Here is an 18,865-nt window from a genome sequence, read left to right as displayed (position 1 = left end):
TACTTTTGTACATTCTCCGTATGTATAGTCTTTTTCTTCTTCTTTAAAAAAAAACTGCCCACCCACTTCTCTTTGAAAAGCACTGTACTGTTACACACTACGGAAAATTACGCGTAAATCAAACACATGGGAATTTCCTTTGGGCAATTGAGATCTTCATTTGGAGCCAATGTATTAGAATTTCTTACGGATGGTTGCCAGAATTCAATTTTCAGAGCAAGGTGGGTGGCCAAGATGTTTTTGAACAACACAGTACATAAGAAAATGTGATTTATTTTATATTTCGGTGAAAATCGTCAGCCTTGATCACGATGATTGGAGAATGAAGCTTTCCTGAAGGTTTAACACTGTGCCTGTTCTTGAGGGAAGTCACATTGGCAATATATTATACTTGGTATATTATTAATTTATTAAGAGATTATTATTCTCTATCTTGGATACTGTAATATTGAAAATGGTGACTGAATAAAAAACTGATTGAAAGTTCGATTAAAAGTATATTTCAGACAAAGCTGAATTTTTGTAAAGATTTTTACAAACTTTTGTATCTAGTGGAAGCAGGCTGTTTGAATTTCCAAGTTGAAAAAAGAATATAGTGTTTTTTCTTTTCAAGTTTTTCACATATACATAGTTTCTGATAAAGCTGAGTTTTAATACCCTCAGATCTGTTATTTTGGAGTTTTATAACCCTCACATCTGTTATTTTCGTGTTTTATAACCCTCAGATATGTTATTTCTGTGTTTCATAACCATCAAATCTGTAATTTTTGAGTTTTATAAGCCTCAGATCTATTATTTTCGAGTTTTATAACCTTTAGATCTGTTATTTTCGACTTTTATAACCCTTAGATCTGTTATTTTCGTGTTTTATAACCCTCAGATCTGTTATTTTCGAGTTTTATAACCCATATGTGTAACAAGAAAAAAAATAACTTTTCATATCTTGAGTCTTTAAGGTAGAAACACAAAGTTAAAGAAGTAAATACATAACTTATTCTCAACGTAATGTTCAATTTGATTTTTTTTTATCATTGTAATGCTGCATTTACTTGTAAATCTTATTTTACATTTATTTTGACTTAGTTGAGTCATTATTGAAAAGCATAGTGAAAGAACAGATAAAATATAAATTAACAAATCTTTTTGTTTTACACAAAAGTTCTGTGTAAACAAATCTCATAAATCTGTTACTTTCATACCTTTTATCCTTAAACAAAAATGAAGTTTAAATCAGTATCAGAGGAAGTCTGTTTTAATTTGAATTCAATTTTCATTAGTCTTATTTTCTCAAATTTATTTCAGTTTACGTAAATTATTTTCATTTGATTCGACAAGTAGTGATAGAGGTAGTTTTGTTGGAAATGATTGTTTGTCTTAGCCATGTCATGAAGGAATTATCTTAAGTTGCTGGCGCCTTTCTCACACTTTTCTGCGTTGTTGAACAACTTAAAAAGAATACTACGTTAGAGAATGGGGAAATCATTTTACTCTTTATAACATTTTTGGAGCGATATACTCACACAACTTACTCATTTTTTGTACCTGTTTTCTTCCTTATAGATATAATATATATAATATTTCTCATCTTTTTATTTTCTTTTTAAAAAATAGGCAATAGAAACTTTTTGTGACCTGTGTAAATATCTTTAAAAATTTAAAATTATATATTACTCTACCTACATCAAATAAAATATATTAAGTAAAAATGTTTTTCATGATAAGAGAGGATTTGCATAATAATAATATAGGGCTCTGCCCTTCAATATATTTCTTTTTTAAAAACGAACATTCATTCAGGGTGCATAAAATTATTCTTTCGCAAACCCAAACATGTTTAGTATGAAAATACCCTGTAATACAATATCTTCCCCCTTTTATGTATAAAAATACTTAATTCCTAAATGCAAATTCTTTTTATGCTTTTTCTTATCCTACGGTATTAAATTACTCTTATGATAGTGATATTCTCAGACACTTTTTTAAAAAAAAAAAGACAGAACATTCTCTGGTGTACCGTAGAGTTTGCTGATATATATATAAATTTATGTGTTTTTTGTGCTTCACTTGCCTTTTACTTGCTTCACACTTTTTTTAATCATGTTGTATGCTTTCTGCTGAATTAACAGTTTCCACTAATACATATTTTGACTTTCTCTTTCAGGAACTGCATATATTGTACATAACCCACGTACTTCTACATACACGAATCCAAATGTTAATGACCTTAATGCAGTATATTTTGTTAAACACAATCAGTTCTTTATAATAATCTGGGACAGTCATTATTGTACTGATATCTTAATTATAAACACTTGCTTCCAGGTTTCACTACAAGATATATATATATACACATCCTTTTTTACTTTTTCACTTTTTTTTAAAAAAAATCAGAAACATACATTACATGTAGGCGTGATTTGAGGAAGCTATGTACTAAAAATTCTAAGGAATGTTATACCCAAAATATTACAGAAAAAAATCTGTAAAACAAAATTGATCCACAGCCATTTAGGACAACACATTAGTTTTTTTTTTCATGTATTTGTATATTGTATTGACATTCAGATCTCCTTCTATATCATAAAAAGTATAAGAACTTCTTGTTTTACGTAACAACTGTTTGAATTACGTCAGTAATGTACAATTGGAAATACGGATCTAGTTTATAAAAAATTGTTTCAACATTTGAGCAATGCAACATTTCCGAGTTGCTGAAAACATATCCTCAGATGTAAAAATGTTCAAACATGTGTATACTAATTTCTTTTTCTGGGTATAATTAAGTATATTTGAAATTGTTTGTCGTTTTTCGAATTTAGAATTCATTAAAGGGTTAAATGTGTTAAAATTCAATGTTGAAAATAATGTTTAGCATTAAAAAAATAATATATAACACAAATAAACTTCTTCCAACTTGACTCTGGAACTATTACTTAAATAATTAATACTTTTCTGACCAGAGTATATACTTATTTATTAAAATTAAAATTAGTCGTAACAATTTCAATAACTTAACGTTATCTTCATCAGACGTTTAACTGGCAGAAATATCTAATGAAGTTAACGTCTGAAGAAGATAACGTTAAGTTATCGAAACTGTTACGACTTATTTTAATAAATAAATGTATACTCTGGTTAGAAAAGTATTAATTATATAACACAAATAAAGTAATTTTAATACTTGAGAAACTCGTTGGAAACCCACTGGCTTATTCATCCGTTGATATAGGCTTCTTTGGGATTGAAACACTTGTGATTTGAATCTTATAATTATTAGATTGTTAATTAACATCTTTCATATAGCCTGACTATTGTAAAGGAACATCAAATCTCGAATCAACCAACAATTGAGTATAAATGCAAGTGCTTAATGAAATCTTTGATTTTTAGTTTTCCTTTTTGATAAAAAGGTTGAACTCTTCAAGTCAGACTTTATTTCTATTTAAAAAATAAAAACTAGAAGAAAAATATATCTTGACGTAGTTCAAGAAGAAACTTGTGAAAAACAGCTCTTCGGAGATCTGATTGTCAGGAAAAACACACACTTCTAATTTATGCCGCTCAGAAATCAAATGTACATCATTTGACACAGAAAGATATATATATATTGTTTATTTATATATTTATGTGTGTATGCCAGTGATATCCATCTTTGTAGTTGTGTTCAGTTTCATAATTGGCATTTTTTTTTAACTTATATATATGATATTTGGCACGCACGGTATCAAACCTAAAAGTCAAAAATATTAGAAGTGAGGAAAGAACACTGGTCATATTGGAAGAATAGCCATAAATGGCACACTTCTATGTCTGAGCAAACTTTTCTTTCTTTTTTTTAAAAACATTGATTCTTTTGCCGAAGAACATGTATATGATTATGGTTCAGATATTACTATTATTGTTGTAGTTCTTATTTTCGCAAGTATAGACACGGTTACTTCTTTTCAATTATTTAAAAAATACTTCAAAAAATCTACTCCAAAATACACCGATTTCCATTGAGATGAAAATAGCTACCCGTAGGACACATCACAGGACTACACTACACAAGTTTAGTTGTAGAAGCCGCGATTCATCGCTGTGCGATTGCGATTATGCCACTTACACGTAAGGATGCGCACATATGTTCTTCGGAAGGATGCATTACAGAGCGCGTAACAAACTGGGTTTACGGTGCTGTTGATGTAGCACAGGTAATAGAAGAACTCCCACAGCTCGTCTGGTATACAATCAGTGCAAGTTGTTAATGGTTTTAGCAGCACTAAGATATTGTACGGCGTCCACGTGATCATGAACGCCAACAAAATGGCAGATAATGTTTTGGCAGCCTTTTTGTCCTGTTTTTTCTCTTGTGTTTTCTTCTTCTTTTTCTTTTGACCACTACTGCCTGTTTTAGCAAGTTGCTTGGGGATAATTTTAGCATTGAGCGGGATTCTCACATCGGGCATGTGGGATGGCCTACGGGATGCGGCAGGAGAAGCACTTCCCGCCGGGTGTAAGCTGTAGTCGCTGTGACCAACACTTGTGGCGCTGTCTACGCGTCCAATACGACGTACTGGAGTATCTCCTGGCTCTGGGATCATCTTAATCGAGGGCTGATCGCCTTCACTGTTGCTGGTGTCAGGAGGGAGGCGTATAAGGATTGTGTATACAGAGTCGTTGCTCAGAGAGCGAGAGGCAAGGCGGGAGGCAGCAGGTAATTCATAGTGACCTCGGTCCAGCAAAGAAAAAACAAGGTCTTGCCGCAACCGAGTTGGAGTTTGCGCGTAAGGATCTCGGATGACATTGAGCGACGTGCAACGCGACACGCTGGATTGCAGGGGTGTTTCCACTGATACTGGGGTTGCATAGCCAAGTTCGCTGGGAGTATTTTCTAGCTCCAGATCAGTCTCTTTTCCAGGCTTCCACCACGACACACACCGCCTCCACAACCGAACCATTCTTGATACCTGAAATTAACAAAGTGTTAGTAATATGCAAGTAAGTTAACGTAAGTTAAATTAAATAATCATGTCTATCTGGCAACCACATACTGGTAACATGTTATACAGCCATCAGCAATAGTGTATATTTCCTATTCCTATATTTTCCTTTGACTATATTTTAGAATTGTTTGATCAATTTATTGTTTTTGATATAATAAAAAAAATGTAATTCTCAGAATGTTATCAAAAGCCTTATTGAAATCAATATAAATAATTCTAAAATTATTCCAACAGTATATCTAATAATGGGAAAGCACTATCGCTAACCAATGTATAAGTAACATATTCAAATTAATTTTTAAGTTTTGTTCGAAAGGTAAGCTTCAAACTTCTTGACAGCAATGTTGGGATACCATTCTTTTATCAGTTTTCTGTTTTAGATGTGTGCTTCGTTTATTATATACTAACAACTTGCCTTTAAACGTAACTAGTTGTGTTACGACTAATACGCAGGTGATAACAACCATGGCAAAAGAAGGCATTGCGTTGTATTAAAGGTGTACCTGATACTGTATCCCGTAGGGACATTTTCAAAGAATACCGAATTATGACAGTCCCTCAATAAATATTTATTGTAGTTTAATGCATATTAAGGGAGACCAGACTAGATTTAATTTGCGATCTAACGTACATATAGTCCGGTGATTAAGAGCCAAACTTTTAGTGAACTCTGCATTTTGTGATTAAAAGGTCACACTTCGCACAAATGTTCTTCAGATTATACCCAATCATTTTCGAAGGGGAACCAAGCTGAAATTCTTGGCGGGTGGCTTTGCCAGGCATGGTTGCATACCTATAGGAGTGGATTACTATTTGCTGCATTTGAGTCGGTATTTGACATTCCCACATATCCACTACGGCACAAAATGTGTAAAAATGGTACGCGTTTGTCATTAACTGAATCTACAAACAATATCGGCGTTGTTCGGTTTAAAGAGGGCAGTCTATATGGCGGATTGCTTACCTTCGAGGATAGATTTTCAAATTTCAGTGCGAATAGCGTTTGATCCATCACATGTTTTGTCGAATTATAAGTAGATAATCAGAAATCAATTAAACTAAAGTAATGTTATTGTTGTTACATTTCAAGTGTTTTTTTTAATTATAGCAAAATAATATATTTAAAAAATAGCACGAACATGAGTAAAATGAAAATTTTGGCGAGCCAAGTGCTATACAGCTATAACTTTTACTTGCTATACCGCTATTACTTTTACTATTAAAATAACTACTTCCAAACTAAAGTACTCTTTATTTACGGACACGGGTACATGCACACTTCAAAAGTACTTTACTAATTTTTATCCCCATGCTACTAAATAATATTCTTCACAGTACTTCTAACAAGCCCACTTGCATACTCCAACTTCATTCTTGCTCGCACGAACTCTGACTCATGCCAAAGCCGGCTATCCTCATGCTCATCACAGACTATTGACAGTAGTGTCACACTCTTCACAGACTATTTGCTATACCACATTCTCCACAGATTACTCACTATTTAACTTTTCCACATTCTTCACAGATTATTCACTATTACACTCTTCCACATTCTTCACAGACTATTCACTATTACACTCTTCCACATTCTTCACAGATTATTCACTATTACACCAAGATTTTGGTGAATTCTGCATTTTGTTGGTAAAAAGTTATACGTCTCACATTTTTCTTCAGATTATGCCCATCCACTTGTGAAGGGTTCAATCTTTGTTTAGTATTTCTTAAATGCATAAGAGTTTCACGTTTTTAATAGTATATCAGTAGACAAGTGATTGAAGTAGATGTGTTCCTCAAAATCAGGAAGCAAGTGACCTTAAAACCCCCTACTTGACGCCTCTGGCATGGTTGCCTGTTTGTGACCTGCTCTCACTTGATATCTTGCATCCCGATTTGATGGCAGCTTTCAAACGAGATGCCTTTGTTGTACGAAAAAGACGTCGATCATTTTCAGCGATGGCTCTCGAGCAAGCTCACGAGCAAATTAATGCAACGCTTAAAGATAACAGGCTAATTGTTGGACTGACCGAACGTCTGAAAACATTACGGAGATTTCTTTTAACATTCCCAGAAATATGTCAATACATTGAACACATGGAACCCACTTTTAAATGCGAAGAAGATGATACTAAATATCATGAAACATCTAAAACATTTACTGAAAAATTTCAGAAACGTGTTCATTTGTTAATAATGACTTTCGAGTATGCTGGTAATCCTTTTCTGGAAACAACAAGAGAGCTTTGCCGGATCAACAACAAAATAATAGCACAATTTGAAGCAGATGACAACCTTGAAATGACGGAAAGAAAAGAACAATCGCAATTCACAAGATTTGTTGAAGAGAGGCTGAAGAACAAAATTAAGAAAGTTACTGATCCGTTGAAATACAAAAGGTTTTCTTATTCAAGAAACAACAGAAGAGACGAACACGTCTTGCTGTAAAGTGCACCAGCCTTACAAATGACTGTGTTTTGTCTAGTCGTCTCTACATTCCATGTCAATATAGATCGGGCGATTTGAACGAAATCTTTAAGTATGAAAATGAGTTGCACTCTTTGTCACCAACAATAGGAGACTATACAGCTGAGTCACAAATCTAGTTTGCTCAAATGCCTTGAACCTCTTCAAAAGGAAGAAATTTTTCAAGTACCTGAAGTAGACGTGAACATTTTTTATGGTTAGCCATTATTCATATGATTCCTCGAGGAGCAGCCAAAGCTTTTAAAGAATATATCGAAAACAGCTTGCAACAGTGAAACGAATCGATGTGATATGGGACGAGTATTTTCCCACCTCCATAAAAGATATGGCACTAGAATCAAGGGGAATTGGTTGGAAATATCGCGTCTTATCTAACGCTCCAATTCCCAAGACCTTTCTTCAGTTCCTGCCATCAAATGACAATAAGCGACAACTTTTTCGTTTAATCATCCCAAAGTTGATGGAAATCGGACAAATGAACAAAGAAGTTTATACCACTAAAAGGGAGTTTGCACTGACTACGGCTACCAGATCGAACATTAATTCTTTAAGCCCCTACAATCACGAGGAAGCGGACAGACGGATGATGCTTCATCTTGCAGACGCTGTCTCTTGTGGATATCGAAAGTTGCTCCTTCAAACTGAGGACACAGATGTTGTGGTTTTGGCTATTAGCGTTTTCGACAAACTGGCACTGGAGGACATGTTCTTTGCCTTTGGACTTGGACAAAGCTTTCGGTAATTACGCAATGTCATTTAATGAAGGATTTGATGTCATAAAGGTTGTTCTGCGAAAGGTGAAATCGGTGAAACCGTATTCAGTTGGTATTGGACTCGGCATTAGCTGTCGGTATACCCATTTCACATATCCACAGGGATAACTTCTTAGTGTATAATTAAGATTAGGTATGGAGTACCGTAACTGCTACAAATATAGACTATCCACGAATAATCTCTTGACTTTCCAAGCAAATATACATTATGTCTATAAATGGAACCATGAGTCAGCACATGCTGTTGTTCCTGGCGAGTCAGCACATGCTGTTGTTCCCGGCGAGTCAGCACTTCCCTCAGCGCTTGAAAGTGTTTGCTTAAATGCACTCACACACACCTTTGTGAAATATCTTTTTATTTACTGCTAATCGAGTGACACTGTATGCTGTGCTTACTTAAGCATTGCAAACGCCTAAGGCATGTGCTATTTCTGTATTCCAGATTCATAAACGTGAGAGAAATGTCAGAGTCATTGGCAGGAGCATATTAAGAGCGGGGCCAATGGAGCTCAGGCTCCGGGGTTCCCAGGCTCAGGAGCCCTCCGAAAATCCCTCTCTTTGACATTAAAATTTAAGAATCAACTTATTATATTATAGGCTTCAGACTCATGTTAATTATTTTCCGCTCGCTATGCTTGCGGTATCACTAGAGTTAAGTCTTCTTCCACCAGCGTCCTCACGATACCTATTTTGTGAGGTTGACCATTTGGCTTGTATTTGGCATTTGTGTATTACACTGCAGTATATGAGCATTTAACTGTTAATAATGAATGTAATGAAACTAATTATTGTAAACTTGGAGGCCATTAAAATATTACAGCATAGTTATTGGTGTTTCGGTAAGTCTATGAGGCTGTGGAAGGCAGCAAATTTATGCACTGGAATTAGGGCTCCCTTGAAATAGTTGGCTCCAGAGCCACAAAAGTCTTAATCCTCCCCTGGTCATTGGGACCATCAAAGGCGTGAACACTTCCGATGTTCCATGCATTTACGGGATGTGATACCACAACATTATACGGAAGAAACAAGAAAACGGCCAGAAAACGCAGTACCAGAAGTGACTGGAGCTTTTACTGCACTAGCCAACGGGGACATAGATGAAACGATTCCATCGTTTGAGAAGTACGTTGTGCTACTACATAAGTCATAGAGATTCTGTAAATGTAGTAAGGAAGCATTTATTTACAAAGAAAAGAAGAACAACTGAATCAATCCCACCAACACAAGACGCCCTGATTCAACATGTTTGCAGAGCATTTTATCAGTCTATGATTTGGGCTCAATGTTTGAAGCCACTCCATTACCTTCCCCAACAAACTTCGTGGAGTTGGAAAGAAAATGAAGGCAAGTTACCACGATCCCCATTGCGGCAGAGATCTGTTTGGAGTTGGTTAAGTGTGGCTGCAAGAGGATATTCTCCGAGAATCGGTGCAAATTCTGGAAGTCTTCGTTGATCTGTACACTACTTTGCTACTACCAATGAACTGTTTCGAGTACTTTTTTAACTTCCTTGCCTTCTGCATTTCCTTTTTAGCAATTACTTTATCGTGTAAATAACGTTGTGACAGCGTACAGCGTTGTTAATGACAGTTAACTATGGATTGCTCTTGTAAAGCAACAATGATGGTATTTTACTTATTTTTGTGCACATTTTAAAGGTACTCTAATGCTATAATTGAACAACTCTTGAAATCTGACACTAGTGCCGTTATTTTCAGTTTAATTGATTTCTGATTACCTACTCAGGTATACGTAAATTTGACAAAACATGTGAGGATCAAACATTTTTAGTGCTAAAATTTGAAGAGTTATCCTCGAATGTAGGCAATCCGGCATAAAGATTGCTCTCTTTTAACCGAACGGTACCGACATTGTAGATTTAGTTAATGATTGACTCGTATCATTTTTACACATTTTGTATCGTAGGAGATACGTTTGAATGCCCAATACCGAATCAAACGCTGCAAATAGTGATCTACTCCTGTAGGTAGGCAACCATGCCTGGCAAAGCCACCCGCCAAGAATTTCAGCTTGGCTCCCCTTCTCAAATTGTTGATTAGAGCCCAAAGAATATCTGTGTGAAGTGTGACCTTTTAGTCACAAAATGCAGAGTTTAACCCCTTAACAGCCGGACTATGTAATTATAATACAAGGTACAAAACAAATTTAGAAACGCCGTCTGTCAAATTATGCAAGACGCAGCAGAATTTTAAATATAATGGAATGAAACTGTTCAGTTTGTTACCTTTACATATACGTAATTTGGAAAACAAGCAGTTTACCAAACACACTAATAATATGTTAATTGTTAATTGTGTATATAGTATTAAGAAATTTGAGAAATGCATTTGTAATCTAGAAATGTAAATTTTAACTGGTAAAAATTTGAGAGTAAAGTTCCGTAGACGGCATGCCTCCTTAAAGGATTCAAAACATGGTAATAGTACTCAACTAAATCTGTCATTATATAATCTACTACTACTATTGCTACTGCTACTACGGAACTTCACCCGAATTTGAGAGATGTAATAATGGGCTTTTTTGTTTTATTGCTATGTGGTAGTGCTTAAGCATTATTGGAAATGCTAAGTGTCTGTTCTCGGTGAATACTTTTCTTTCAACTTTTAGAAAATTGACTTAAACTATCGATTTTGCAAAACTTCCCTTTGTTTTAAACCCAAACGGAAACATGACAGCAGAAATTTTCGGAAAGTGCTGCTACTTTCACTGCTAACTTCTTACTTTAGATAGTGTTCATTTACAACGAGGGGGGGGGGGGGGGAAGAGAGCAGGGTGCACGTGCATCTTTGCACCACCCTAAATCCGGTCTTATATATATATATATATATATATATATACAGGTACATGTTGCAAATAAAATAGAACGCGGCATATTCATCACAAAAGTTTGAAAAGTTAAGTAGTATTTTCTAGGAACAGGTCCTTATCTTCAGCTTACTTACGTCTGAAGTAAGTTTGGGAAGGTGAAAAGGATAACATATTATACGAATCAGGGCCAGCCCTAGTCAATTTGCCGCCCCGTGCAATGGTATCGTTTGCTGCATCCCCTCTTTTTTTCTCCTGAAAGAACAAATCTTAAAAGCCACGATTTTAAGTATGGTACCCCATCATTAACAACGAAGCGTAGGGAAAGGGCACTCCACTCAGAAAGGCCTAAACTCTACAAATACAATCTCACTGTGTCTGTTTTTTTCTTTCTTTCTTTAAATAATAGTCTATTATGTTAGTGAAAGATAAAGCAAACACATCTGCAGGAAAGATGAAACTTTTGTGGTGGGCATGAAGCATTCAATTTCTTTTATTTGCTATATTGTATGACGTATACTTGTAAAATATTTTACAGAGATAAGCATATAATAATTAAGTTTTTTTTCATGGTGTTTCATTTGATTTTAAGTCCCGAGGAAAAGTAGAAGAAATTTTTCAAGTTTAGTACGTAATATTTCGATTAACAAAAGAGGTCATCATCAACGAGCATTATAAGGTAACGAAATAGTATGCTAACTAAATTAAGTAAAACAAAGAAGGTTATATAAACTATACCAAAGTATACACATAAACAAACCACTTTTTGGAATTTCAGATTCAGTGATTGTTTGTAATATAATGGCAAGATAATGTTGTTTGCGATGTGTACAAAAAAATAAACAATGCCTATCAGTGTTTATACTTCATTTAAACAAAAAAACTGATGACCTTAGTTCGCAACTGTAAACTTTCGGATTTGAGTCATGTGGCCAGGTATAATGATTAAATTTCTTAGGATCCTTTTAGTGACATGATCTGAATAGAAGAACTTGTGACTTCTTACAAATATTAAAGTCTGTCTCATATCATTACTGTTTTCAGTATAAAATATTCTTAGAAGACTTCTTTGGAATTTCGTCAATAAATAAATATTTCAATGATAATAATCTTCAAAATATTGTTATTATTATATGAAGATTGAATAAAGAAAATATATTAAAAAAAAAAATGGTTACTTACCAATAGGAAAACTAAATATCTTCCAAACGTATCGAAACAACAAGACACTTCCGTTTTCAGTGATAGGGTAACATGGATAAAAATGGATAAGAGAATCATGGTATGGAGAAAGGAATACATACCACGTAATAAGTATAACGTGAGAGATGGATACTAAAAACAATAAGGAAAGCACAGTGGACGAAAGAAAAAAAACGAGCTGTCACTCCACCTAAAACAGCGTACACACAATATAAAGCAGGTTAATGTGATAGGTTCAGGAAAAACAAAGAAACAACGGGAGATTAAAGAATCATTCTGTATTCATAAATATAAACCGGCTTTAAATCTGGATTCTGGTAACATTGACAAATCTGGCTACCTACCTTTGATGTATATTTTGAATCTGGCAATAGTGATGTTGCATAGACACCGCGCTTGTTTCAAATTAATTCGTTCTTTCTTTCGTCCACTGTGCTCTGTTCGTTGTTTTTAGTTTTCATCTCTCACGTTATATTTATTTGGTGATATGTATTCCTTTTTCCATACCATATCCTTCTTATCTTACCACAGAAGACGGAACTAATTTGTTGTTCCGATACGTTTGGAGAATATTTACTTTTTCCACGGGAGGATATATTGGTAAGTAAGCAATTTTTTGTTAATTTGAATCATCATCTCATGCGCCTACATAATTTTAAAATACATGTTAGTTTTATATGAACAATTTGAACAAGAAATAAAATGAAAATTAAACGAAATACTTAAGGTAAAATTAACTTAGACAAACAAAAAACAAAGGATAAATAAATTGCAATAGTAAATTTACATCGATGTTGGTGAAGTGTTCCTGGTTATTTCGTGTTTGTTAACTACTAATTATTAATGTCAGGTTGGTGTAGCAAAAAGGGGAAAAACAATTTTTGGACAATCAGCAAATGTACGAGTATCATTGTCAACCAATAGACATCAAATATTTTCCAAAAGCCCTGTATCAAGTTTAAAGCTTTTTAATTTCTTTTTCTAATAATAATATTTTCCTAAATAGTTTTCTTGCACACTTTAATCTTATTGATTTTATCTGCAGATGTTTTAATAACCTGAAATGATCACATGCTCCTTATATGGGTATTTCTTTTCATGGCGCTAAAACAATTTGCATCACAACCACAAAAGACTTTATAAACACCGCAATAAAATTTGTGATCGTTCAAGTAACTTTTACATTTTCTAAGATATTTCTCAACTTTTCTTTGATGGATTAGTGTAAATATTAGTGAATCACATGAATCTCAAATTTTATCATAATTGACGTGATCTTTTAGTGAGTATGAAGTGAGCACAACTTGTCCACTTTTGATATCTTTAATTTTGTAATACAAAATCCATTGCAGGACTAACGCCCTACTCGCACTGGAATACCATTTCTCGTGAGATTATCCGAATTCAAGCAGTGCTGGGTCTGGTCAGAAGAAAGAAGGGTGACCGTTCGTACTCACCAGATGGTGTTGATATTGCGGCATTCACTCAGCGTCGTGGGGACAATTAGGGAGCTACCTGAAAAAAGGAAGTAGCGAACTCTACTCTAGAAAGCCAGCATTAACGGCAAATGGAACCGATGCGCTGACCACACACCACCCCAAAGTATAAGTGCCACAAGCCGGCTGGTAGGCCCGACCTCCTACGGGTTGTTGCATCAGGGGTTTTAATTTTTTCTTTCTTTAAGCCCTGCAGGAAATATTAATCAATCTGACATCTTTAACCCATTTTGGAACATCTGCATTGAATAAGAAGCGTTCTTTCCTAACAAGAATATATATTTAATCTCTTTCTCTAGTTATTTATTTATTTATTTATTTATTTTAATGAATTGAAAGTTCAAGTAAAGAAATTTATCCAAATAGTGGCCTTAACTAATTATGTATGGGTCGACTTATTATGAGTATATAATTCAACCGCGATTGGTTTACGGCAGACATTCAATATGGTATTTGTGTTTCCCTTTCTCTGAACGGTAAAGTCACAAAAAATGGCTTAATCCTTGTTCTCCATTTCGACCGTAACCTGTACATTAGGCTGTATGCAATTCAATTTATTCCGCAGCTAGGAAGTTGTTGTTGGTTCATTGTACATACATTAACATCGATGTAACGCCAATAATAAGGCGCAATTCAGTCTGTTTCCTTTCAAAATAGCCTACTTACACTAATGAAGTTGATTTATACTGTAATATACCCAATTTTCTCTCTTCAAATCAATACTACTACTAATAATAGTAAATTAATTAAGTAAAAATTCAAATTTACTCTTAATAGCTTCAATTTCGAAGTTAATTGTCGTATAATTATTCATTCATTCGTTTATTGCATCCATTAATCGTCATACAACGAAACTGGATATGTCAATTTAAAATACTATATATGCATCTATTACATTTAGAGTACTTTGAATTAACTAATATAAGTTATTATACATTTTAGTTTTACATGATATACGAATTATTTTGAATACGTTCTTCGATATAGTAAAAGCATTGTTCTATTAAATACCTTTTAAGTTTGATTTTAAAGTTATTAACAGAAACCTGATTCTTTATATATGGCGGAATCGGATTATACAGGGTGTCTACATAAAACTTCCCTAATTACAAATATTAATTGCATGGAAACTATTAGTGCCAGAGAATAACGGTTTGCGGCATCTTGAAGAGCAACTCAAACAGTTTTTTGTTATTGATTGTTAATTGTTATTTGTTGCAGGTGTTCATAAACAAAGTTGACAACAGCACATTCCCTACATAACCCTTATGAATTTTTTCCTATGATGCTATGTCAAAGAGTCTACGCCACAATTGCATGTGATATTCCTGCTCTTCGTCACAAAATTGAAGAAGCCATCAACTCGATCACACCGGACATGCTACATAACACATGGCGCGAGATTGAATATCGACCAGACATTCTGAGAGCTACTAACGGGACCCATATAGAAGTGCATATATAAGGAAAAACTGTTTGAATTGCTCTTCAATATGTCGCAAACCGTTATTTTCTGGCACTAATAGTTTCCATGCATTTAATATTTGTAATCAAAGATGCTTCATGTGGACACCCTGTATAATAGAGTACCTTTATGTGTGACTGATTTATTATATAATATGTTTGTCCTGTGTGTATGCAAGTGAATATCTTGTCTACTTCTTATATTGTAACTGTGTTTATCTTGGTTGACAATATTTTTTTAACATATGTTAATATTTCAAACAAATACATCGAAGGAAGAGTCATTATTTCAAGCTTTTAAAAAATATTTCTACATGGGGAGTTCCATTTTACTCTTGCTAGTATCCTTATCACTTTCTTTTGTAATCTAGATGTAACAAGATTTTGGGGGACACTTCCCCAAAAACATCAACTCATACCTTATTATAGAATGAAAATTTGAGTAATATATACACTTTGCTGTTTTCGCATTAATCTTATCTCTTACACATCTAATAGCATAACATAGTTTGCGTAACTTAGTTCTTATATATTCTATATAAGGCTCCCAATTGAATTTATTTATTTATTTTTTTTTACACCGAGAAAAGTGACAGTTTCTACAAATTTAATTGTTTTATCATCTATTTTCATTGTTGTATTAGTTTGATTATTTTTAACATTATAAAAAATTTAAGTCACATGTTTTATTGGTATTAATAATTAGCTCATTTTTATTCATCCAATTAGAAAATTGGTTCACTCCCAGTTGGCAATTTGAAACTAATTCGCCTTCCCCTTTCCCACTAACAATTGTGTTCGTATCGTCTGCATATAAAGTCACACATAAACTGTTAATATTTTCAGAAAGATCGTTTATATATATAGAAGAAAGAGAAGTGGTCCCAGTATTGATCCCTGAGGTACTCCCCGGTTCATAACTTCTTCAACCGATACATTGTTAGTTAAATTCTAAAGGGATGCATGGCCAAATGTAACGGAGTACAAGAATACGTATTGGAGTAAATTTATTATTCTCGGGGAAGCCAATCCAACACTTACATAGTATGAATAAAGTCTCTTAAGTATTTTAATATGCTTTTAGCTAATTATTTTACTAGTAGTTAAGGTAGTAGAAATACTTAGAAATGTAGAATCGACTTTGAACATATTGGAAACTATATATGATTGGTATAGCTGTGACACTCATCTTTAGTTTTGTTTCTTGGTACTTATGTTTCCTGATTTAATAGTCAGGAAAAATCTATAGCCCATTGGCTTTCTCAATGATTATATCTTTTTGTGATTAGAACTGTTTAATCAATTAAACATTTTATGGTACCTTCTGCTGTTATTAGAGTAATATTATATTACCTTAACAGGGTGTGATGCACCAAGTTTCCTCTCTTTAGAACCACTGTTTGGGTGAGTAGAACTAGAAATCTGTAAAACAAGTGATTATTTTCCTGTGATGCAAAATTAGATAGTTTTATGTGAAATCAACATTGCCTAATACAAGGAAATTTCTTAGTAATGAGTTTCTTTTTTCTTTTTTCTAAATGTTGTGTCATTTTATTAAAATTAAACAGATTTTTATGGGAAATTGGTGTCCATAACATGATGAATTTAATATATCAGGAATGATCTAGTATACATATCAGAAATGAACATACATTCCTTAAATATTAACATAGATCTTGAGATTGAGAATTTTTTTTTTTTTTTTTTTTTGGTCGAGAAAGTAAGAAAGTACAGGAAAAGTATCGAAACTGTTCTAACTTCCGTGTTAAAATTCACTAACTGGCCAGAGCATACTCTTTCCTTGTATTGGATAAACTTTAAAAGTCACTTTTTTTTCTCCGCAAACCATTCAATTAACTACCTGTAGATGTGGTCATGACATGATCTAATTTCTCTTGAAATAAGCTTTGAAAGTATATCTGCTTTTAAAAAGGTTACGTATTTAATGGTCGTGATTTTCAATAATTGTTCTTTCATACACATATATACAGCTGGGTACAGATATACTTAAAACACTCTAATTTTATATAAATTATACACTTCTATACAAAATTTTAGGTTTAAAATTTTCTTGTTTTTCTTCTTCCTTTTTTATTCTTTTTTTTTTTTTTTTTTTTGCCGATTTGCTATCCTTTAATATCAATAACTAACTTTGAATCATGGTTTCTTTGTGGGCACATCTAATATTAACTTAATCTAGTATGAACCTAACAAACTAGTCAAAATGACCTGGTAGTGTTATCAAAAGGCAAAACAATCAATGGGTTCTAAATTAAGCTAGAAGTAACATTCATTTTCTGGTTCTATAACAAAGTAGCATAATTGTTACTAAAATATTAATTGAAGTCTATGATTACTAATCAGTGGCGTGCGCAGAATCTCATCAAAAGGGATCAAACTCCCAAGTGCATACCATTTCAGGGATTTTTGTATACATATCTCTATAAGTGCTGTTTTTTCACCATATCTTATTCAAGGGGTTAAATCCCAGAAACCTCCCTTTGCATACGCCACTGGCTCCAATTCTTGCGAAAAAAAGTACCCAAATGTGTTTTTCTTTCCAATTGATTCTTTTATTTATAGAACTTCATGTATTTGCATTTTAGTTTATTGTCATTTTTTGCACATACTTACATATACAGGGTGTTTCAAAACAACACTGACAACGTTTGGGAGGTAATACCTGACACCAAGATAAGACAAAAAAGTATAGACCAACCTGGGTGCAGAAATTCGTCATTTCGGAGTTATAGGCTGCCGAAAGCATGAAAAAAAAAAAAAACTTTAAAGGTCCATAGCTCAAATACTATGGGACCTACCGTAGTCGGATCAAGACTTCACTTAGAAATTAACATGTGCGCTATCCAGAAATACATGTTTCAGAATCCTAAGTTACTCACGCAACAATTTTTATAGAGGGAGTTTGACTACGGGAATATAATTTGAAGTACTCACCAACTACCTCTATAAAAATTATTCCGGGAGTACCGCAGGATTCTGAAACATGGATATTTGGATAGTGCACATACTAGTTCCTAAGTGAATTCTTGACCCGACTACAATAAGTCCCATAGTATTTGAACTATGGATCTTTAAAGTTCCTTTTGTTTGGTGTTTTCGGCAGCCTATAACTCCGAAAGGAAGCATTTGTGCACCCAGGTTGGTCTATACTTTTTGTCTAATCTTGGTGTCAGGAATCACCTCCCAAACGTCGTTGGTGTTGTTTTGAAACACCCTGTATATTAACTTTAACATTTTGCTGACCAATATAATAGTTTTAATTTTGCCATCAGGAAATTTGGAAACGTTTCGTTTTCACGAGAGCTAACGCTTAATTATATTATATAAAATTGTAAAGATACAGTAAGTGTGTACTTAGTCATCAATTTAAATTAAGAGGAAATTATCATTGAATTAATATCTCGTGAATCTTCAACAATACCATATACGGTACATATTTTAATTCCAAATCTTTTAAAGTAAAAACTACAGTATATGAATATGGAATTCGATTCCACAAATTGTTAAAAACTCACGAAATACTGAGCACTAAGCACTATGTAAAAGAAAACCACAATAATATTTTCTTAAATAGCTTATCATAAAAAGAATATTTTTTTTTAAACGAATATTT

The 18,865-nt window shown here is 33.6% G+C and overlaps 1 protein-coding gene across 2 annotated transcripts in view; it reads right to left on the bottom strand.

The window, feature by feature from the left end:
* Positions 1 to 3,108: 3,108 nt before the first annotated feature.
* The window catches only part of mAChR-A (muscarinic Acetylcholine Receptor, A-type), a 523,004-nt gene continuing 507,247 nt past the window's right edge, over positions 3,109 to 18,865 (bottom strand). The window contains exons 5-6 of one of the 2 annotated variants that reach the window (XM_081757026.1): positions 16,585 to 16,653; positions 3,109 to 4,949 (exon numbers count right to left, since the gene is read on the bottom strand). In XM_081757026.1, coding sequence (XP_081613152.1) covers positions 4,053 to 4,949; positions 16,585 to 16,653 — 966 coding nt within the window. In that variant the 3' untranslated portion in view covers positions 3,109 to 4,052. The remainder of the gene's footprint in view (positions 4,950 to 16,584; positions 16,654 to 18,865) is intronic. The other variant, XM_081757027.1, reaches the window with a different exon arrangement.

This window comes from Thermobia domestica, chromosome 5 (assembly GCF_964235325.1).
Source record: "Thermobia domestica chromosome 5, izTheDome1.hap1.1, whole genome shotgun sequence".
NCBI lineage: Eukaryota > Metazoa > Arthropoda > Insecta > Zygentoma > Lepismatidae > Thermobia > Thermobia domestica.
Note: the sequence above shows the minus strand (reverse complement) of the source record. Positions and strands in the feature narration are given on the sequence as shown.